Below are 24,280 nucleotides of genomic sequence, written 5' to 3' on the forward strand. Positions count from 1 at the left end.
AGGTCATCACAGTATTGCTGCCTCAATTTCTTTGAACTAGCTTAATAAGTTTCTGTTTCTTATTACACAAAGAGCATTAATTAAAACAATGTTTATCTCTCCATCTAGACAACTGAGTTTCTTGAGGTCAGTTTCTGTGTTTACTCTTATTTATATCACCAGAATGTTGTTCAGTGAATTTAAGGTGCTTAAAATATATATATGTTTGATGAATGGTGGAGTACCTGGGTGGCGCAAAGGGTTAAGCACTCGACAACTAACTATAAAGGCTGGTAGTTCAAACCTATCCAGAGGCACCCTGGAAGAAAAGCCCAACAATCTGCTTCTAAAAGGTCATAGCTTTGAAAATCCTGCAGAATGTGGTTCTACTCTGCAGCAGATGGGGTTTCCATCACTTGGAGTTGACTTGATGGCAACTGGTTTGGTAGTTTGTTCTATTGCAATAAATATAACTCACTGCCATGGAGCTGGATCCAACTCATAGTGACGCCTCCTTGGGTATCCGAGGTGGTATCACTACGGAAGTAGATTGTCCAACCTTTCTTCCGAGGAGTGGCTGGTGGATTTGAACCTTCTGGTTAGCAGTCAAGTGCCTTAGGCACTACACCACCAGAGCTCCGTATTGTAATAAATATAGGGGGATATTTTTCTAGCTTGAATCCTTCTTCATTGTGCTTTTCTAAGATAAAACATTCCTTCCTCTTTAATTATCACAACACCACTACCTATGTCTTCCAGTTTCTTCAGCTTTCGACAGGTGATATTTCCCTGGGAGTGATGAAGTTTTTTTGCTAAAAAAGGAAACAAAACACCAGGTTGGGCACATTGGCATCTGAGTGTAATGGGAGACAGCACCTTGACCTCAGTCACACCTGCTCAGGAAGAGAAACCCAAGGTAGCCTTCTGGACCTTTCGCTCAAGAAACATGGGGAGAAGCAAGCTTTATATTTAGAGAGATATAAGTATAGCTTTTATTTTTTTTTTAAAACCAACCCAACATTTCCACTGGCAACTGTCAACATAATTTATGACATGAGCACTGTTTCTTTTTTAGTTATTTTTTTTCTTAAAAAAATGTGTTTAAAATTAAACAGGTGCTTTATTTATTTCTTTATTTTTCCCCCTTAAAAAATGTATTCATGTCAATGCAAAAAGCCTGAAGATCTGTGGGCAGTTCTGTGGTGATTCTGTATCTGTGTTTATTCCTATGTGTGTGTGTGTGTGTGTGTGTGTAAAGCCAGGTCCTCTCAAAATTTGTTAACAAAAGGTCTGTAGGGCATGGCAATACTTTCCCTATAAACCCAGGCTCCATGTTATTATGGCAACTAAGATTCCTCTCACTGGCTCAAGAAATACCCCCACAGGCTGGAGAACAAGCTTTATGAGGTTTAAAAAACAGCAAGAATGTGGGAGAAATGAAGAATTCCAGTTCTTATCCTGTGAAAATGCTTTACAATGTGACCTGAGGGTCTAAGAGAGGTGAAAGAGCCCCTTGTTTTCCTGTAAGTTTCTAAGTTTTTGCATTACTTCAAGAAATGTAGCCAGCCCTCTCAGTAGGGAGCATTAGGAAGTGAGGGGGTGGTGAAGCTGACATTTCTCAGAAGCATTGACATTTTAAATATAATCTTTCCCCTTAAATAGCGCACTAGTTGTACATCTCTTCTCTCTTGCCTCAGACACAAAGCCAAAGATATTCAAGAAAGCATAGATCCCTGTTGTTTCCCCAGCTGCCTTTGGTCATCACATCCCGTTCCTAGTTCTGCCCCACATCTCCACTTGGTGGCTCTTCCTGAAGGATAAACATATAGACATAACGAGAACACAACGAGGCACACAGAATTTGCAAGGCTTGGACACAGCATGTAACACTCTGCTTGTTGACTGGATTTCATCGTAGACATGTCCTGCTCCAACTGTTCTTTCATGCCCCCCATGCTGTGTAAGCTTTCTTCCACCTCAATGCCATCAGTCCTTCAAAAGAGCCATAGAAAAGAAGACATGGGAACAGGACCTTAATGGAGTCAAGAGACAGCTGTTACCCAAGAGAGTGAAAGGGTATGTGTCTGAAACATCCTGCCTTTATCCATTGGCTCAGACCTTGACTTCTTCCATGCCGCCTTTGTCATTAACTTCAGAAAGAAAAGACAAGACAAAACAAAACAAAGCTAAAAAAAATAAAAATAAAAAAATAAAAAAACAACCAACAATAAGCAAAACCTGATGTAAAATGAAAACATACATAATAATGATTACAAAACAAAGAGAACCCCAAACCAGCCACATGGCCATGCCTCATTTCTACACCTCATCAGCTGAGTGAGAGAGGAGTGATGTAATGAGTTGGATGGGCAATCTGACCTTTGCTATGAGCTGGGGACATGGGTGGAAAGATAGGGTGGAGGTGGATTTGTTGCTGTTGTTGGTTTGTACTTCATTAAATACTTTGTAAAGTGGGTGTTTCCTCCATTCTGTTTGCTTGATTAAGACTTTGCCCTTTCAGTTCACTGCCAGGGCCTAGGTCGAGTGAAGCTCCGGGGCGTGGGTCCTGATGCTGCCTCTTCAGGCTGCTCACCCTGGAGAGGTCACTGGTGGGGAGGTGCCCTTCTCTTAGGAGAAGTCCTAGGCCTGCCCTCTTCGAGCCTTTGTTCTGTGGCTCAGAACCCCTTGATGTAGCAATAGGCCTCCAGCGTGGCAAAGAGTATATAGAGGAGCCACAGGCTCACAAAGAGCCAAGTCGTGGCCAGCTTGCAGCCACGAGGGCCACCAAGCTCCCCACCCAGGTGAGGTCGCCTCCGGTACAAGAGCACACTGATGCAGACAAATGCAAAGATGGTGAAGAGGGTTACAGAGAAGGCCAGTGTGCCAGCCGACACGTGGAACTCCTGTCCCTGCAGGGCCCAGTAGATGGCGGCCACGGACCAGGCCAGACCAATGCCCAGGAACACGTTGACAGCATTGCTGCCTGTGACGTTGCCAATGGAGGCATCTGCATACACATCCTGGATGGCAGCTGCTTTGCTGGCAAACGTATCTGGAAAAGGGCAGAGACAAACGGGAGCTGGCGTGAGGCTGAGAGATGGGGAGAGGTGAGGTAGGCCCAGGAAGGACCTATCCTTGAGTATGTTCAAGAAGCAGCTTGGGCCAATGGGTAGACTAGGGCTTCAAAGGGTTCTCCCCAGTTCAGTCATGGTTGAGGAAGTGACACTGGAACAGAGTGGAATTTGCAAAATGTGAGTGCCTGGAACCAAAACCTGAATGGAAAATCACAACTAGATGTCCTGCTGGAAACTTAATCTCCCTCTTAGAAAGCAAGAGCACCATGCATGTTGCATAGCAACCAAATCTCTTGCCTGGCAGTTGGAAACAGCAATGTCCCACTCAAAGATGGTGGCCAACCATGCCACTTTGAATGTGTGTTGCTCTCCACAGTCCTGGCAATATTCCAATCTCTTGCATTAGCCTCCTGAAAGGGCTCACTACGCGTCTTCGAAGTCTTTCATTCCAGGGCTTTGATCTATAATTTTTCCCATTCCAGTTATTGATCCAGGCACCCACATCTTGCAAATTCCAGTCTCTCCTGGTTTCTCTTTGTTGGCTCAAACTACTTCAAAGTCCTGATAGAGACCAGGAATGAGAGGCCAAGGCTTGGGGGCTAGCACTTGAGTGTTTGGGCTTCTGGTTTCTCATCTGCAGGAGACTAGAAGATTCCTAAGGGCGTGTCTGGTTCTGATAAGTTACTCTAGTAGGCTTAACATTCCTCTTTGACTATTTTCTCAGTAAGGGAGTTTACTAGCCCGAAATATCTCCAGTGGGAGCCTTGACACCCTGGGAAGATACCGGATGGTAACTGCCATACAGGGCATTCACTTGTGTATCACAGATTGTGACTGATCAATACTGTACTAGGTTCTGGATTTATGGGGACAGCGGGTATGCTGGGGCCCAGGATCTTTCACAAGGTGGGCTATGTACTCAAGGAAGGCAGGCTCTGCCTTTGCTATTCTCATATGGATCACACAGCCTTGCAGGATGTTTGACTTTAGATGTTGGCACAAATTGTAGGTACTGAAAGACCATTGGGAACATCTAGCCTATCTTTTTATTTTATAGGTAAAGATTATAAGGGCCAAGACATATACCCAAGGTCACATAGAAAGTAAACAAGAGACTTGGCTCTACAATCTCATGTAAAAGCTCTTTCCATACCATTACCCTATATCCAAAGAACTTTATTCAGAGCCTTTAAACCAGCTGAGTGGTCCATAAGAGACCTTCCTAAAGCCCCTAGTGCTGTCAGCTAATCTCTGGACCAAGTGCAAGGACCTGGAAGTGTCCCTAAGTTACTTCCCTGCCTAGCATGTCCTGGCTGGCCTCATTGTTGCCAATTTCTCAGCTTTCCCAAGGAAAACTCTTCCCCTCCTTGCCTATGACTTGCTTCTTTGCCTCTGATCCTCTGCTATTTCTCCCCGTGTCAGCCCCTTTTCCCCAATCACTCATTCTCTTTAATAGTTCAGTTTCCAAAAGGCTTGCAGAGCAGAGATCACAGGTCATCAACTCTGCAAAACCTTCTCCAGTTCACCCATCTACCATCCTACTACCCAATGCATTCAGTGACAGCCAAGCCTCCTGCATCACTATTATTCAAATAATCCCCCTGATTTGTGCTGAGATTTTAGAAAGAAGTTTTCCTAATAGGAGATGATATAGGTTCAGTTACTCTCCAGAAGGAAAGGTTTTCTTGGAACAGAATAGATTTCTCTTGGTGCAGGTTGCATGAGTCTTGTCTAACGAGATTCAGCCTAACCTCCCCATGAGGATGCCCTTTTTTTGCTTCCCAGGGCAGTTGGGAAGCCAGTTCCTGGCAGGAATTCAGGATGCAGAGGACCCCGAGTAAGCTGAGTAAGGGACCTGGGCTCTGCAGATCTTATTCACCTGTTAACTCCTGCTTGTCTCAGGCCTTACATGTAACTTCCCTTGGAAGTCATTCCTGACCGTAGACTAGCCCAGGACTGTCTGTGCTACACCTGCCTAGCACCTCAGATTTTTCTTCATAAAACTGATCAAGATCATTTTAACTATAGTGCTTGAGTGGAGTCTCCTCCATTAGATTATAAACTCCATGTGGAGAGGAAAGCAGGTCGGTCAGCCTCTCATCTTGTCCTCAACAGTTAGCACAATTTGTATCAGGCATAAGAGGTGCTTAATCAATATTTGTCTAATAAGTGAGTAAATGAATGCCCACTCCTGCTTGACTCTGAGTGTTTATAAGAGAAAAGAACAGAATATGTAATACATCATATGGAAGGATAAGAGGTCGCTAAGCTTCTATTCTGCTGGGAGACACTCCGTACTCACAGGTACCCTTCCAAGGCAGAGGAGGCCAAGAATTTTGGTGTGCACTTCTTTTATGACATCTTCAAGCAATCTAATCTTCGGTGTCTCAAAGACTGATAGCCAGTGGGAAAAGGAGGGAGAACAATAGGTATATTTTTTGAATTCCACTATTTCTGGCCTATTCATATAATGTAGAGGTTTTGAAATGGGCCACTTCTGTGGGTCTCAGTTTCCTCACAATCAAATGGGTATAATAGCTGTCCCTATTTAATAGGGTTTTAGTGAGAATTACATGGGATATCATATGTAAATTGCTTAGTATAAATAGTGTTTGGCACATCAAAAATAATCAGCAAGTGTTGGCTATCATTATTAATATTATCATGAATCCCTTTGATGGACTGTTGTGCACTTTAAAGGCATAGGTTTTGTTAAGTTCAGATCTGAGATGGCAAAGTGCAGAGGTCACATGAACCAGATAACATCCTCTTTATAAGCCTGACACTCCTCACTCTCACCTGGCACAGAGGTGCCAAACGCCACAAAGACTACAGCTGTGACAGAGTCCTTGAGGCCGATGGTGCAGCCGAAGTGGGAAGCCAGGTCCCCAATTATGGCGGTGAGCATGCCGATGATGAGGATGGAGACGACAAAGCAGGCCCAGCCGTGGCAGTACTCCGTGGGGGGCACGCAGGCAAACAGCACCTTCCAGAAGACCGTCAGGAAATGCATGACGTAGTCAAAGCAAGATGGCAGTCTCTCCTCGCCTGATTCATCCTCATCTTCGTCCCCTGCTGGAGGAAGACAAACAGGCCCAGAAAAGGGCAACAAGCTCAGACCCTCATTCCCGAGAATCGTCACGTCCAACCCACATGACAGGCATCATCAGCTGGAAGGGAACTCCAGCTTTCTTCTGGGCAGCTGGTGAGGCACAGGGTGTGGAAACCAGAAAATAGTTGGGAATGGGAAGTGAGCTGGATTGGCCTCCTCAGTCAATTTGAATTCAGGGCATCAAGGGAGAGTGGGGGATAAAAGACAGAAAATGGAAGAAAAAAGAAAGATTAAGAGATAGGGTGGGAAATAGTTCCTACAACTCAACAACAAAAAGATAACACAATTAAAATATGAGCATACAGCGTGAACAGACATTTCTTAAAAAAAGATATACGAATGGTCAATAAACACATGAAGAGATACTTAAGGTCATTTGTCATCAGACCACTTCACACCCACTCCAAAAAAACCAAACTCACTTGCTTCAAGTCGATTTGACTCATAGCGACCCCTCCTTGGGTTTCCAAGGCAGTATCTCTACAGAAGTAGATTGCCCGATCTTCCTTCTGAGGAGTGGATGGTAGGTTTGAATCACCAGCCTTCTGGTTAGCAGTCAGATGCCTTATGGTTATTATTTTTAAAATGGAAGATATCAAGTGTTGTGAGGATGTGGAAAAACTGGAACATTCATCCATCATTGGTGGAAATATAACATGGTACAGCCACATTACACAGTTCAGTGGTTCCTCAAAAAGTACAGCATAGAATTACCATATGACTCAGCAAGACTCCTGAGAAACTCCTAAATATATACCCAAAAGCCTTGGAAGTAGGGACTCAAACATGTACATGTACACCAATTTCACTGTGGCATTATTTGTAACAGCCAAAAGGTGGAAACCACCCAAATGTCCATCAGCAGATGAGCAGATAAACAAAATGTGGTCAAGGCATACTGCAGTGCAGGGAATTATTTTATATGGCTCTTCTAGCCACGGTCTTTGTGATTCCCACCAGGCGCCTGGGTATAACTATGTAAACGTGAGGCGCTTGTGGCCGACCAAAGGGACTGGTACCCAAACTTGTTAATAATGTAAATTAAGGTACGTGGCACACTTGTGGTGTGGAACCATGGGAATAAGGCGTATGGAACCCTAAAGTGAGAAATGGGCAGTTTTGCTATCTTGCTAGGCTTAAGATGAGCCATCCTAGAAGTGGAAAGGGGGATCTCACTGCCATGAAAACAGAGAAGAGCTGGGAGTGGAGTGGATCCTTGGACCCGAGATACCAGTGCTGAAATGATGGCAGAAGAGGCAGCAGAACCAGGATACCAGCAGGAGACAGAACAGCGGGCTTACCGGCCCAAAGAATGAGAAAGCCGATTGCCGTTGGACAGGGGGCTGGCTGGAGGAGTAGGGTGCACCTACTGGCAGAGTTAAAAGAGCTTTGTAACACTCACCTGAGCAGGACAGAGGCCTAGTGGAGAGGCCAAGGGTCAAAGAGAGGTGTGCCTGGCAGCATAGCCAAGTGGAGGCTATTCTGACTGACGAATTATATCCTGAGTGTCTCTGAACCTAAATGGTAACCTGTTACTTCCCTAATAAACCCCGTAATTGTGAGTATTGTGTGTTGAGTTCTGTGTGGCCATTGCAAGGAATTATATAACCCAGCAGAGAAGTAGAGTGCAGTGGGAGGGATCATAGTACCAGAACTGGTAAAAAGGTTGGAGGGTGGTGGCATGTCTGCCTTCTGCCTCATAGGAATCAGCCCTGGGCTGTTGGTACTGATAGTGATTCTCTTTTCCCTTCGTGAAGTTAGAGGAGGTCTAAAGATGCTTCCCCATGCCCTTTTTGGACTTACAATATTATTCAGCCATAAATAGAAAGAACGTTCTGATACATGCTACAATGGGGATGAACCTTGGAAATATTATAATAAGTAAAATAAATCAAACACAAAAGTACAAATATTGTATCATCCCACTTACATGAAACACCTTAACTCATAAAAAAAAAAAAATGCTGTTGATTTGATTCCAGTTTATAGCAACCCTATAGGACACAGTAGAGTTTTCAAGGCTGTAATCCTTATGGAAGCAGACTGCTACGTCTTCCTCCCATGAAGCAGCTGGTGGGTTTGAGCTGCTGACCTTTCAGCTAGCAGCTAAGCACGTAACCACTGTATCACGAGGATAGGCAAATGCATAGAGACAAAAACGTATTAATGGTTACTAAGGGCTAGAGGGAGAGGGGAGGGAAGTTGTTGCTTAAGGGGTACTGCATTTCTCTTTGGGGCGATGAAAAGTTTTGGAAATAGGAGTGGTGATGGTTACACGACATGATGAATGTAATTAATGTCACTGAATTGTACACTTAACAATGGTTAAAATGGCAAATTTTATGTCATATATACAAACACACACACACACACACACATATATACACATAATCACAATAAAATTTAAAAGAAATAAGGTGAAAGAGTTTAGAGGGACAGGCAGTGGGAAAGAAAGGAAACTGGAGCAGGTTACCTAGATGAGGAAAAGCACGACCGGTTCTGCATGCCCTCTCTTTACTGGGCACCAGTGGGGCTCCTCTCTGGTTCTCCAACCTGTCTGCTGCAGTATCCACCTTGGTTCTGAACCCTCAGAGAGACAGCTGTCATTCTAGATCATGCAGCACTCCAGAGAGCCAGTGTCATCCTCCAAATATCCCGTGGGGCAGAGTGGGAATGGGCTTTGCTAGTCCTTGCAGGAAAGTTGGGCAGAATTACCTGGTCAGCAGTCCAGGGCGAGAGGGCATGCTGAGGCCTGCTGGTGCCTTGTCAAAGGCAACCTCTGTAATATTTGGGCACCATCAGTGGAAGCTGGGTTTCCAAAGAGTAAGAGTCAGGACACTTGGATTCTAACTCCAGCTTTGCCATGAAGAAAATGTTTACCCCGCGGTAAATTAACGTCTCGCTTCTGAACCTCAATTCCCTCGTTTATACAAGGAGAGGGTAGATTATGTGGCCTACATTCTGTTTATTGCGTTTTAGGGGCAAAGTAAGGTCAGCAGAGGGGAAAGCCTGAAGGATCCAAAGCAGACAGTGTGAAAACTGGGGCATCAGTAGGGGCAGCAGCAGCAAACCTCTCTTCCTGGCTGTACTTTTGCTCTGGTTCCAGGGCCTCAGGGATATGACCCTGTGGGTTGCTATGACAACAAAACCTCATGAAAAAGAAAAGGCCAGTAGCACTCTCTGTACTTTGCTGAGGCAGGACAAGGTGGGTCAGTAGTATGGTTAGGAAATGCTGGTGGTGGGGAAAGCCTTTCTATCTCCGTTCCTAAAAATATGTAGTGCCTTCGGGGTTCCTGAACATGCAAGTTGACACCACAGAGGGGACCTATCACATGCCAAAGGAGAGGTGTGCAATCATCCAGGCAAGGGGTTTCTGAGAGTCAGTGCCAAGCAATTTACAAACTCCTGATCCCTAAGGCTCTAAATCTGGATTATCCCCCATTTTACAGAAAAGGGAAAATAAATGAACAAGAGAAAGCAATGATGGAAACCAGAAATTACTGAGTACTTGTTTGGTACCTGTTATGGAGTAAACTGTGTGTCCCCGCCACCCCAAATATGTGTTGGAGTCCTAACCCCTACTTCTGTGGATGTAATACCATTGGAGAATAAGGTTCTCTCTGTTATGTTAATGGAGCCATAGTAGAGTAAAGTATGTCCCATAAAAAGAGCAGATAAGATACAGAGAGAAGTAAGCACAAATGTGGGAAGGACAGATGCCACACAGAGACCACTAAGGAACTAAAAAACAGCAGGGTTACAGAGGCTGAGAGAAGTACCTTTCCCCAGAGCCCACCGAGAGGAAGCCTTAGAGCTGGTGCCCTGAATTGGGATTTCTACCTTCTTGAACTCTGAGAAAATAAATTTCTGTTCTTTCATAGCAGCACTAAGAAATTAAGTACCAGATTCTGTTTGACAAAATGCCTTTCTGAGAAAGACACTAATAGCCCTGTTTTGGATAAAGACACTGAGGCTCAGAGATGTTAAATAACTTGTCCAAGTTCATACAGAAGAACCAGAATTTGAAACCAGAGGTAGCCACCAACTATAAAAACCACACTATTTTAGTTACCCTGTGATTCTTTCTCAAGGTGACCCAGTGGAAGAGGTAAACATCTAGGACGAGATCTGGGAAAACTGAACACATAGGGCTTTGCAAAAATAGCACTTCCCTATTGATGTGGACTATGCTGCTCCTTCTTGGATGTTGCCTGCTTCTCCCAGCAGAGTCTGAACCCATCTTGAGCCCATTCTTACCTGCACTGACAGTGATGGCCTCCATGAACTGGTCCCTCCAGGAATGGGTTCCCACAACCAAGGCTAGATTTGTCTTCTTGATTAGTTTGTCCACTGTACTCTGCCAAGGATAAAAAAAAAAAAAAGACTTGGAACCATGAGGAGTTAGAATGCTCAGAACCATCGAGGAGTCTTGGACTTCATGGGAATAAAAGATGTCCCACATTCCAGGGGCCCCCCACATAGGTTCTGAAAGCTATGCTTGGAATGATCTTGGGTAATAATTTATGATACAATATTTCTATTTCCCTTTTCTTTGGTTTTAATTTTGGACATTGGATTCTTTGGATTACAACAGAGAATAATAATAATGATGTCAATAAATCTTGTCTGTGCTAGTGGATTTTAGTATCTTTCCTTTAAAAATATACTTAAACAAAAGTGATGATACAGCTAGGGGCTTTCTAGCTCATTTGTCCCATATTCCATATTGTCTTTCTTTTCAACACTCCTAGGAGGTACAAATGGTCAGCACTATTTGTTCCATGTTACAAATGACACTGAGGCCCAGGGTAGGTAAATGGTTTGTTCAGTTTCAACTTCACATATTCAGTGGCAAAAATGGAACAAAACCCAAACTCCTCTGTGTCCTTCCCATTTCTCTACTCTTTAATTAGACCTCACTGATGACCTGACCTTGAACTCATACGACTCTTCAATGATGACCTCTAGTTTGGGATGTTCACCCAATATTGGTTTTCCCATCTCTGCTATTCTCTTGGCCTCCTCTTCCTCCACAGTCAGCTTCCTGTCTGTCCCCTCTGCAACAAAACAAAATCAGACTATCTTTAGCATACTCTCCATTCCCAAGAAGACTACAGCTTAGGGTACTGGGTGTGGGCAGTGGGTACAAAGCAAATAGCACTTGGGAATGGGAACTTTGTGTATTTTTTAGAGCCCCTTCTCATAAACTGCTGAGATGTTTATGACCATCAAACTATAAGAGAGTTTCTTTAAGTCTAGGATAAGCATTCCTGTTCCTGTTTTATACTTAGGTGGGTAATTTGACCCAAAGGTCCTCTTATAAATAGCACCAAATGAAATCCCCAAGTCATTTGGTGTAATGTTGGGGAAGTTGGAAACAATAGTAAAACCTCTTGACCTTTAACTATTTTGAACCATTGAACCTGACTGCCTGTTCAACTACTTAATATAACAGTTCTTGATAGGAAGTAGAGCAGCACATTTAATGCAAAGAGAGTATCTACTGACTCATGTTAACATCTGTTTCCAATACTGTTGGCATCATCCCATCTATGAAGGAGAAAAAGAAGGGATGTTTCCAGAAATATCTGCATTTCATACGTGTGAATATTATCCTCACAATGAGAGACTTGGAAGGATTCCCAAAAAACTTCATGGCTCTCCAGTGAAAGGCCCACAGAATTTCTATAGGAATCAGGCACTTTTCCTCTGTAACACAAATATTTGTTCAAAAACAAAACACAATAAAGTTCTTTCTTTCCTTTCTTTTGAGACGTTCCCTGTGTCCCTCAGCACTTTGATTCATTTACCTAGTGGTGCCTTCTCATGTTGAACAGTTACAGAATTTTCTACTTTAGCTGGTGAGTCCATTTTAATACCACTTTACCATGAAGACATACTTTCTGGATTAGAGTGAAATACAGATTGAATCTTTTTATTCCCTTTTGATTAGAAAATTGCTCTTGGCAGTCTGTTTCTTTCAGAGCTCATTTAAACATCTTTCCATCCAAGTCCACGTTCTCATACACAATTAATTCTTTTATTCAGTTCTGTAATAGCTTTCATTCCACACAGTGAATCTCCCAGGGGATTTCTCTATTCCTTGGATAATCTCAAGGACAAAATGAGTCAGAGGCCAAGAAGATCTTCTTTTATCTCTAGCTAGGAAATTGGTGGAGTGAGAGGAGGAGTGAGACTGAGGCACTTGAGATAGCAAGGGAAGGAATTCACTGGAAAGACTTATATTTAACATAAGGTTTTTCTCAGTTGGTCTGAATGAAGATAGTAAGAGAATGTGTGGAGGATTCCCAAGCTGGTTGTTTTACTCAGTATTTCTGGCACAAAACAGAATACAATTCCAAAATCCTTGGGAGCTGTCCGTGGTGCTGTCTTCCCTCTAGTGCTGGTGATTGTTTTCACAAATTATTAATTATTTCTCAAGGATCTATGGCCTTCTGTATGCTTCCAAGTCAGAAGACACTCTCTATCAACTTGCTTCATTTAATCCATGGAATAGGAGTGTCTTATTAGTTAATTCTGAAGATAAGTCTGGGTGCATGTGGTTTTGCTATGACACCAGGTATCCTAAAAGGCAGACTATAAGCCATTCTGAGAAAAAGCATTTGGAAAAGCAATTCAGATTCCTTCAAAGCACAGGAACTCTTATCCTCTCATTGCAGGTTTGGCATCGTCTCATAATGGCATCATCACCATGACAGCATTATTCATTCCTCCCTCCCCAGTTCCCGATGTCACACTTTACATGTGCCACAAGAACCCTTCACCCCTGCAATGAGCTCCCCAGTGACATATAAATGTACCTGTCTAACCCCTTGTCTAGCTATCACTCTAGTACTCTATCCATCTAGCAGGATATTGATCTGCCTGTTGACCTGTCCACCTCTGTGTCCATAGCTTTTCCATCTAACTTTCTGCAAAAATCTCTTTGACAAATAACCATTCCTGTAACTTTAGATCTCCCACAGCCCCACAGAGGTATTTCATATATATATATATTAATTGATTGATTTACATGCCTTTAAAGAAACTCTGATTTAGTGTCTTGGTTTGACAATAATTTCTGTCTCTTTTCTATTTTTATAGTAATCATTCCTTTAAATTAAAATTAAGTTAGTTTTTTGAGAGAACAATAAGTGTCCAACCTAAAAGACTATGGTGACACCAGCCACTAGTTTATCTGACTCTTCAGAATAAGAGAAAATAAATGACAAGTGATCTCGGGTGACCTAGATATTCAGCTCTCAGATATAGGAATAAGTGTGCATGTGTGTGGGTGCGGGGGCGGGATGCAAGAGAGAGAGAAATTAGAATATAAGCTAATTAACAGGATGGGAGATTGAACAAATATTGGAAGAACAAACAGCTTGCCAGGCCAGACTAGAACAGGTTGTTGTGAATGCTCCTCAGGGAGCAGTTGAACAAGGCAGCCAGCATCCTCATTCAAAGACCCTGAGCTTGGTGGTGTTGCTCATGATGAGTGTAAGTACCCTCAATCTTTCACCGTCAGGCATTGCTCCTCATGTTTATCTGTCCACAAGACTGAGATGCCCAATGGATTTAATGCCTAATCAAGGGCTCCTGAATTAAAGGTTCACAGACAGAAATATTTAGGAAAACGCACCCTCTATTTCCATTTTAGCTTCTACTGGTATTTGTGAAAGTGTAAAGTATAAAGAAGCTTAAGTTAAATCAGAATCTTTATTGTGGGTATATATATGTGTGTGGTTGGTGGAGGATGGAGGTAAGAGTTGAAACAAAGAAACCCAAATACTTTCTCAGGCAAGAGGATGACTGAAGTGAAGAATGAAGACTCAATGCTACAAAATCAAAGCACTGGGGAAAACTGTGGAATATAGGGAGTTTCAGGTAGCCCTTTTCCTGTTGGTTTAAAAGGGAAACAAGGGGCCAAGGAAGCTGGACTAATTTTTTTTTTCCAACAAAGAATGCAGGGGTACCTACATTTTTAAAATTTAAGGCTTCAAGGAGGTAAAATGTACTTACTATGTATACTTCCCCTCCTTAAACCAAGGATGTAGCCTGTAGGTGACTGAATATCGATGAACTCTATAAGATGCTTGGTCTGTTAAATGACCTTAATATTTTTCTATTTTCAAAGACTTGATGGAAAATAAGACATTCGTTTAAAATATAGGAGCTCTAGTGGCTTGGTGCCTAAGGCATTTGACTGCTAACCAGAAAGCTAGCAGTTCAAACCCACCATTCACTCCTCAGAAGGAAGGTTGGGCAATCTACTTCCGTAGTGATACCATCTTGGAAACCCAAGGAGGGGTCACTATGAGTCGGATCCTACTCGACAGCAGTGATTTTTTTAAAAAACATATTGAAAAGTATTGGATAGCCTACTCTGTTATAGTGTGACTGGACGTGCTGGGAACAATTTCCTGTCTGCTCACAAAGTTGGATGTTGTTTATGATTGGATTCCACTTTTGGAAGTACACTGCCAAAGTAGTGTGTGTCTTACACAGAATCTAGATTCTGCATGAAGATCTGTTTAAAATAAATTTGCTAGAATTTCCATTACCAGGCAGAACACTGCTTCCTCCACCACCATACCATCCTAATTCTTCTTGCTGTTCATGGCACATGTGACTTCAAGGGTCAATGATGAATGAACCAAAATTCTAGCAATTTAGTTCTTAGCTGTGATAAGATGGAAGATCTCCATGATCAGTAAAATTCCAGATTCTTTGAAAATTGCTTTTCAAGTTCTCACAGCAGCTCTTTGATCCCTTGGGATCAAAGTATTCCAGATCCCAGCACAATCCTATTAGGAGATTCTGGCTCTGACTCTCACCCCTTTTCCCCCCCACAGCATGAGATGATGGATGAATTAAGACTCAGGAGAAGTCTGTGATCCACCATCTTTTTAATAAGTTTAATTTTTATTCCTTGTCCCAGAGAAGACCATCTATGCCTTTACCACATCTATTAAAAGAAATGGTGCTCAAGGAATCATCTACTTTTTCATGATTACTTAAAAGTGGGGAAATAAAATCCAGTCTTTAAAAGAACTTGTCAGGTAAACTTGAGCCTGCAGTTCCTATTACATCAATCGAAGGGTGTTGATCTTAAACTAAATAATGGCACTGGCATGAAGTGGAAAAGAGGGGCTAGATACCTCTTACCTGGAGACAACAGGAGCGCTGTTTGCAAATGGATACCAGACAAGAGGAAGAAAGAAAAGGAAAGAGCATTAAGGTCCCATCTTAAAAGTGTCCCAGGCATTGTGGTTGCTGGAAGCATAAGGAAAGCAGTGAGCTTAGTAGTTGAGAGCTCTGCAGCCACATGCAAAAGGCAGTATTTGGAGCATGCACAGTACAGCAGCAAGAGGCACGGATTGCTGGAGTGGCTGCCATGCACCAGGGCCCTGCAATTACAAGAGCTTTCTCCACACCGTCCCTGAAACTCTAGGGCTAGGAATGGAGGACTGGGGATCAGAGAACCGGGTGAGTAGAGCATTTATGATCTTCTAGGAGACCAGGTTAATACATCTATTCTGTAAGAAGGTGTGAAAATCCAGTTACCATAACAACGATGTAGTTGCAACCCTGACCAAGAAGCTGACTTTGTCAGTGGGGAACATAACCCTGGGGCTTGAATGGGAACTCAGAGCACTGGGTGGTGGTGTGCGAGAGTGGAAGAGTGCCCAGTTCCATGCCTTCTATTTCTAAGCTCACAGTCAGAGCATGTCAACTGTCCAGTGCTCATAAGGCTTTCATGCCACAATTGGCTTCCTAGCTACTATGTTGGACAGAAATTTTCTTTCTTTCTTTAAAACATGACCTACAATAAAGGTAAGCCCTACAGATTTTTTCCCTTTAATGGTTTATCTTTTTACAGATGGATCCTAGAGGTCAGGGACCATAAATTCATATGATTCTTGTATCACCAGTGTGTAACAAAGTGCCTGCACTTAGCAGGTATTCAATACAGATTTGTTCTTTGCTGCCTGTGTTGGCAATTGTCTTTTCCATAGATGTCATGGTGCTGCATCTCTGGATGGCATTTTGTTACACTGTCTCCACGAATCCAGACTTTGCACTCGGCAGGATAAATCAGAGTCCAGATATTCTGGACCAGAGAAACTGAAAGTTAAACAAAGGAGATGACAAATGCAAGGTCCCTAAATCCACTGGATAGCTGACTTTAAGAAGTACCAAGAGCAAGCTGTCTTCCCCTCCCACTTTCCCCCTAATCCATGAATTTATACTTCCCAATAAACTTTTGGGCTTCCAGATCAAAAAATCAAAATTTCTTTTGACACACCACATTATCACTTTGGTGGTGTCTTACACAGCCCTCATTTCTTTGCTTTTATCAGATAAAGGTCTGGGAACATGCTACCATATACTACTAGTCCAGGTGGTGACTGGAGGAGATTGCTGAGGGAGGTGGGGTTTGTATGAATGATTTCTTCCAAGACTCTCTAGGAATGTAACTCAGGTCTGTGACCCATAGCTTCATGTACACAGCCACTAAAGACATATGTGGATCCAGAATATAACAAGAGTGAACAGGAATTGACTTTTTCTGGTATCTCCCATCTAGATTTCTGAGGAGGATAATGGATCAATGAATCTCCTCACTTCACTGAGACAGATAGTGAGCAAGAGGGCATCTTCATTCTGCTCTTCCAGGGGTCTGCATGGAAGAGCCTTCCTGGCCTCCAAGTGTACCCAAATAGGCCCCATGGGAAAGATCTTCCTCAAAGGTCCCTGCTGCCCTGACTTTACACTCAGAACACCCAGCTTATTCCTAGAGCAGAGAGGACTTATACTCAGCTGCAATTGCATCATGCTCTGGTCACTGTCTCCACGAATCCAGACTTTGCACTCGGCAGTTATAGATGCACCAGTGAGATGCAGGTTTTGAGTGGCACAATACCTTGAGGACATTTTTCCTGTTGTTGCTGCTGAGAGAAGCTGGAGCTGAACTTTCCCCTGTATTGATTGCCAGGGTCAGGTGGGAGTCATTTATCCCTGTTCAGACACTCCAGGGACAAGCAGGAAACAGCAGAGGCTCTATGAGTAATTGGAAGTATCCAGGCAGCTTGTCAGGGTAAGCCTGTGCATGTGGAAATAGGAGCAACACACAGGCCTCATTCTTCAGGGAGAGAGCTTGCCTTTCCCACCTGAGGCTTCCAATGGTCCTCCTCAGGCTCCAACAGTCCTAACTCTGCTGCTCAATGTTGCTCTCAGAAGTCCACTTCTAGACTCTAGGTCTCACTCCACTCCAAGGCAGCTGTCTTTCTTATTTCATCCTTCCCCCCTCCCCCGACTCTCTCAGCTGTCCAGAGTTTTTAACCTCAACTCTGAAGTCTGTCTTGTTTGCCAAGTCTAGAATCTCCTATTCCAAATTCAGCTCTTTTTTTCTTTTCTTAAAATGCAATTGTCACTTTGACTGTATAGAGACTGTGCCATTCTGAAAGTCTGAGGCTTTCCCACACAGCAGTGAGAATGAAATGCAATTTCCCCTGTACTGTCTCTCACTCTGAGAACATCAGGGGATTCTGGAAATCAGGATGGGCTTCCATTTGATTCTGAGTCTAGATAATTAACTCCTATGACCTTTCACCTTATGATCTAATGCCAAAATATGGGAACAACTAAAGAAACTGAAAATCGGCTCCATTGATGATAGAACAGGAAGCCAGAAAAAGGACAAATTCCTATTGCAACTTCCATCCTGGTATCTTGACCACATTCGCGCCTCCAGGTCTAAATTTTACCAAGGACTCGATGACACCTCCTTGGACAAAGAATCCAATGCAAAAATAAAGGTGTCCTCAAGTGGGAGCAGTCATAGGTATTTGCTTCTGCCCAGGTATCCTGAAGAGCACACAGCTTATTTTAGGCCACTCACTGTCTTGCTGTTGATAGGGGTTTGTTGAGAAGGCAGAAAGGAGGAGCTTCCTTATTGGTGGAATAAAGACATAGATGGACTCCTTTACTTTTCCTTTTGCTCTGGAGCCAGTGTCTTCTTTCCAGATACCCCCTATGATTATTTGTGTTGCTTTTATTTGCACTTCAGCACCCAGGACTGTGGAAATTGACAAAGTTGGCGTACAACGGTCTTGAGTGTCTGTTGCATTCAACCGATTATGAAGATGCAGAGTAAATGCACAAGGGAGGTGGGAATGAGGTAAGGCAGCTGTTGAGACAATTTTTAAGGCTACTCTTGGTGACAGAAACAAAAGGATTGCAGGAATACAATTTGGGAAGCAATGGAACTAGGAGTCTTCTCTTTCTCCCAGAACTCCTTGGGAGTCAGGTTGATGGTACATCTTATTAGGTGGTCATGGAGAAGAAGAGCAATGGAAGTTGGAGAGGGCTTCTGTCTTTAGAGTCCCAGGTGTGTCCAAACCAGTGAGGACTCCGAACTGATCTGCTCTGCAGAGAATTCCCAGCAGCCAATGAGAACTGACCAATCATCTGGGACAGAGCAGAAAATCTGTAGGTGAGACTCTGGAAGTGTAATTGCCGAATCTCTTAGTGATACCCTTGAGAAAAAGGCTTTCTGCTGCTCCTTGTTATGTGAACATGAAGTAGTTGCAGAGTAATCATTCCTTGTTGACAAAGAAGTGGGATTCACTGCTCCATTTTCCACGAGGCTCCTAGTAGCATATGTCCCTGAAGACGGGGTGTGAGTGCCCTCCTGTTGGTATTTCCTGAGGACACTCTTTTATTCCCATACCTATTCTTTGCACATTTCCCAAGCAGTAACTTTCAACCATTTTCTAGAAAGGAAGAAATTCTTCCTTACATCTATCCTGATTGCAACACAATTGGCCCCTTGGAGATAAAACTCTAGTAGGTCTTCAAAGATGCATGTGCTGAGGAAAAGAAGCAAACAAATCATGTCTCTGGTGTGGGATGAGGGTTATCTCGGGATCTGGGTGATGTGCTCACTTGCAGACAACAAGTACAGGCAGGCTTCAGTGAGCAGTCCAACACCTGTGTCTCTCAAGGATCAGCACCAACAAGACTGTTTAGGGTCTCTTCTCCTGTTGGAAAACCCACAAAGCAAAACTTGGGGCCTTCACAATGTCAATCCTTTTCCAAAGCCCACTGGCTAGGGGGATATCCTTACCTGAAATTTCTTCCTTCCTTTTGCAATCTCTCAATATTCTGCTTTAGAGGTTGCATTAGTCCAAAGTAGCTTGAATAAGGCACCCTACTCGGGGGTTGAAAGAAGGGTAGAATGGGACTGGGTGAAATGCCAAGACGTGGCAAAATAGCTCAGGATTCTAGATGGCATGAGTTAGAAATGCAATCTTAAAAACTAGCCCACGCCATGGCCTCTGACAATTGATATACTTTCCTATGCCATGGTCTACCCAACTGTGAAAGAACCAGATAATACACTTACCTCTACAAAGGACAGAGAGGCCAATGAGCCACTCTGCCAGTGAAGGCTGGGAATGCAGCAGAAACTGTGGAAGCATCATTGCAACATGTGCTCCAACCCCCAGCCCAGACCCACCCACATTCAACCCAGGCTAGAGAGTGAAGGGCTGGGAGGGAAAGGCAGGGGAGGTGCACAGACATGCATCGCAGCAGGTTCCTCTCTTTTCCTTCTCCTCCCCACCCACCAGGAGTTTTCAGATTCACAGGTTACAGTATGTGTTGGGGGAGTGCAGGGGACAGTGGTGACTGGATAATTGGAGCAAAACACAGGAAGTAACTGTTTAGGGTAATGAGGAGTTGAGGCTGCAGTGCTGCCCAGAGGTGGGGAAGGAGGGCTGAAAAATAAGCTAAGGCTGAGAAGGCAGAGATGATACCGAAACAGGCTGAGAGCGAGAATACAGGAGGGAAAATAATAATAATAATAAAAAAAATCCATTGGTCAAAAGGAGAAAGGAGAAGGGAAGAAAAAGGGGGCATAAAAAATATAGTTGCTTTTTTCTTTTCTTGCTGTTTTCAGTTTGCTTAAATTTTTTTCTGTCTTCTTATTATGCTTTTTTTTTTTTTTTTTTTTAAGAATCTCACACCTGATATTCCACGTTCCATCCATTTCGGTTCACCAAGGGCAATGAAGAAATTCTCTTGCCTTTCGTATTCCTCCTCATCTACTATTTTAACCCTTATGGTTTTCCTGTAGGGACAACAAGAGAGAGAGTGTGTCGACTGGGTAGGTCGGTTGGTTGGTCACCTGAAGCACAGCCTTTAAAACCATTCCCCGTCACTCTTGGCCCATGCATCCCTGTCCTGCCACAGTGGCTTTCGACAGGACTATGGTGGATTGTCTTGTTACATTAAAAAAAAAAAAAAAAAAAAAGGTCTTGACTTTTCTTGTCTCCTTGGTCATAGTTGTTCTTATGAGAGGGAAAGGGAGCCAGGAGGCAAAGAAAGGTGGGCAAAGGGAGGGAGCCGGGAGAACAGGAAGGGAATGGGCAGGAAGGAAGAAGGGGGTGGGCAATGGTGGGGAGGAGTCCTTTTAGATCCTGCTGATGGTTAGTAAGAAATGAGTCGGGCAGCACATTCCATTGGGTGTCACATGGTAGCAGTGGCATTTCTTTGGGCAATGGGTAAACTACTGGTCAACTTGGAAGGATCCAGGATACTTCCACAGCAGAAAATATGGTCAACAGGACCCAGGGTCTGTTTCCCTTCCTTTTGTCCCTATCCCCTCCTCACATGAGTCTAATAAAGAAAATTTTAAAAGAAAAGCATTTATGAAGAAGGGAAACCAGAAAGAGAGAGAGAAAGAGAGGCAGAATTCTATTATCTCTGTCTGCTTTTATCTCCTATGGCATCAGTGGTGGGAACTAAAATAAATATGCATTATTTGTCAATACGATGTAGGTGTCCTTTAATATTTGCAGCTGATGCACCCCTGGAAAAATGTGAAGCAAATCATGTATCAAATTCAAAATCTCTTTTTGAGTTTTATCAAATAGGGGCATTGTGTACCAAGGCTGGCTTCCTTCAATGCTGATTTATTATGGGTCTAAGGGACAAGGTGAGAAAGTTTCTGCTTATCAATTGGTGCCTTCACAAAGCGTAGTGTCTTTTAAAACCAAATCATGCAGGCAAGGAAAGTTTCCTTGAAAATCACTTCTCTTCAAAGACTGGCACGTAGCTGGCTCAGGTCATCGCCATGGGGAGAAGCTGCTATCCAAGCCTGACTCTCCCTGTGTGACTTCTCCTGATACTTCACAGAACACAATGGTGGTCAGCAAGTCCCACTAGAGAGCTGTGATCGCTATTTTAGGAATGCTTTTTTGGCCTGTGCCCTAATTGCTCTCTAAGGGGCAAAGAAGCAGAAGTGATAGCTTAAATGCCTGCTCAGATCCTATGATCTTCCTCTTACCTTCCAAAAGTGTGCTTGGCTTTGCTCTCTGTAAAGTGGTAGACTGAGTCAAGATGGTTACTGGGCACAGGACTTGTTATGTACATGGTTTGCACATGTGTGTGCATGTGGTATGTGTGCATTTTACGTCTACATTTTTGGTTATTTTTTGGCCTCCCTTCCTTTCTGTGTCATCTTTCCATGCTTTAGTCAGTGAATAAAAGACAAAGCCCACTGACTGTCAAGAAGCATTGACCAGGATTTTTCTCTCCAGACCCTGGATATGGGATTCTGGGACTAAGTAGGAGATGTGAACCTGGCTTATTTTCCTGCTGCAAAGACAATGGAATGGGAATGGGGTGCCCACGACCATGGTAATGGCCTGAAGGAGCACGAATGATGGGTAGGCCAGGGAAGAACACTGCCCCTCTCACAGTATGGCCTCTCCTGGAGGGGAGTTCTCTGACTTGTCATTTAGTTGAAGGCGAAAGCTCTGTCTACTCTGAGAAGTCCTGTGGACATCATGGGGACGCCTCTGCCCAAGTCAGACTCCTCTTTCCCACTAGTCTTACTCTCTGCCTCCACATCTAGATACCATTTTTAATGGCAAAAGTGGGGGCAAGGCAGGTAAGTCTTTGACCAGACCTGGGACTCAAACCTGTATTTCCAACTCCATAAATGTTCAGCAGAGAGTTGTGCCCTGCTAGCAGGGATGTGGTACATGAGATATCTCCTAAACTCTGTTTTGGGGAGTGGGATGAAGCACAAATAGAAAGTACCAAAATTCAAATACAATGATTCTCAACTTTCAGGAACTATGAGTTTAGCCCTGAGAATAACTGCCTCTGGAAATCTGTGCTGAGAGCTGGGGTCAGTTTCCCAGTACTGCCCTCCTGCCTGTTTCTGTGCTATGCGGTCTTTTTCTTTCCTGAATACTAAGCCACTCAGGAGAAGCAGGGAGCCTCAGATGCAATACTCTCGGGGCTCTGACTGGCCTCTCTGTCTCTCTTTCTCTCTCCTTCTATAACGATGTCTTCATCCCATAGAATTTACCATTGGCTCTATGCATCCCTCTTATTGGTACCATGTGACAGGTTGGCGGGTGTTAGGACAGATCAGGGAGCAGAGAGAGGAAATGGAAGGATGAAAAGAGAGAAAAAGAACAAAAAGATAAATAAATAAGAGCGGAAACAAGGGGAAGGAAACCAGAGAGATGGGAGAAAAGAGGAAGAACCAGAGACAAATAGATGGGAGAAAGAAAGAAACAGAAGGTTAATGTTAGTGTGGAGGACAGGGTACTACACCTTTCTGAAAACTCATATCCACCATGCGGGGGCCCATCATCTCAATGAAGTAATTCTTGTGTTTCTCATACGCCTCATCATCAATTACCTTGATGTGAATTGTTTTGCTGTGAATGGAAAAATAAGTATCATAAGCAGGGAGCAGACTAAGGGCAAGCCAGCCAGGAGAAGACACAGGAAGAGAAGGAAACAGTGAAAAGATCCAGAAAGGTGAAAGTGTGCCCAACAACTCGTGGGCACAGAGGGGTGTGGCTGTCCCCGACCCCTCTCCAGCCTCACTGGGCTCCTCTGGGGCTATGTGTGGCTCCATGATTTGTTTTTACTCAAAGACGAGGAAAGAGTTCAGGCATTGCAGTCAAAGGCTCTGGCTTCTAATCCTGGATCTTCCCTGTGACCTTGGTCAAATAACTGATATACAAATTGGGCAACTATTACTTACACCATCGCAGGGCAGCTGTGAGAGCCATGAGATAATATGCATACAAATAGTCAGGCATTAGGGTCTCTCATAATTTTTTTTTAATCCCAATTCTTCTTGTTTGGGGAGCAAGGGAGAATCTTTTGACTTTTGAAGTCTAATGTTGATCTGAAAGACTTATTACATAGAAAGGGCACAAAGGGGAGGGGTTGCAAGTTGGCCTATGGGAGTGTCACCTGGAAACAGTCGAACTTCCTTTCCCCATGGCAGTGACTATCACAGAGGAGTCAGGAAGGCCATGTGATGCAGGTTACACAGTCAGGTACCTTACAGTGGGTGGGCCTCAAAAACTCCTCAGGATGCACTTGCTGATCTAGCTTCTGCAATCCCAGGGAAATACCGGCTGTATCATATTAATTCTAGGGAGCTCTGGATTATAATCAGCTTATAAATCATACTATTACCTTGTGAATAGAACAATCCTATTTCTATGTTAAAATATTATTTTGTTAATGTAAACATTTAAAAACTATTTTAATAACACCGTTTTGCATATATGTATATATAATGAGAGGCTTTGAAAAATAGAAGAGGGCCTAGCCCTTCCCAAGCCTGGGCCATAACAAGGGGGCATTCAGGACCAGATGTTTACTTAGGCTTCTCCCAGGAGGCAATGCAACATTGCTGGAGGGGGTGGATGTGAGGCTGAGTCTCCCCTGGGCATTGGAAAGAAGGAACTCATGTTCAGCTGCTACGGACATGTACCCTTTCCAACTCTGGTGTCTTAATGCCTGCCCTTTGTTAAGGAGACTAAGACCTTCAGACCCTTCCTTTATCCTTTTTTCTAAAGTAGGAATATCTTTCCATTCTGATTTGGAACAATCTCTCTGCTCTTCTGAGCTTTCCCAGGTCACTCTATACAGAGCTCCCATGGTCCACAATGTTGCTCCCATAGAATCAAATGTGGCTCCAGTCTTCCTAAAGTGAAGGCTACAGCAGTTACTAATACACTCCTGCCCCTGCCACCTTACCATTTTCAAAAACAGACTCCAAATCCTC

General features: G+C 43.6%; 1 protein-coding gene across 1 annotated transcript in view; it reads right to left on the reverse strand.

Moving 5' to 3' along the window:
• Positions 1-2,654: 2,654 nt before the first annotated feature.
• Positions 2,655-24,280, reverse strand: part of SLC8A3 (solute carrier family 8 member A3) — a 160,567-nt gene continuing 138,941 nt past the window's right edge. Inside the window, exons 2-7 of the mRNA XM_007942332.2 lie at positions 22,804-22,910; positions 15,334-15,351; positions 11,098-11,222; positions 10,423-10,522; positions 5,853-6,128; positions 2,655-3,031 (exon numbers count right to left, since the gene is read on the reverse strand). Coding sequence (XP_007940523.1) covers positions 2,655-3,031; positions 5,853-6,128; positions 10,423-10,522; positions 11,098-11,222; positions 15,334-15,351; positions 22,804-22,910 — 1,003 coding nt within the window. The remainder of the gene's footprint in view (positions 3,032-5,852; positions 6,129-10,422; positions 10,523-11,097; positions 11,223-15,333; positions 15,352-22,803; positions 22,911-24,280) is intronic.

Source organism: Orycteropus afer, unplaced genomic scaffold (genome assembly GCF_000298275.1).
Source record: "Orycteropus afer afer isolate SDZICR_OR568_19922 unplaced genomic scaffold, OryAfe1.0 scaffold00088, whole genome shotgun sequence".
NCBI lineage: Eukaryota > Metazoa > Chordata > Mammalia > Tubulidentata > Orycteropodidae > Orycteropus > Orycteropus afer.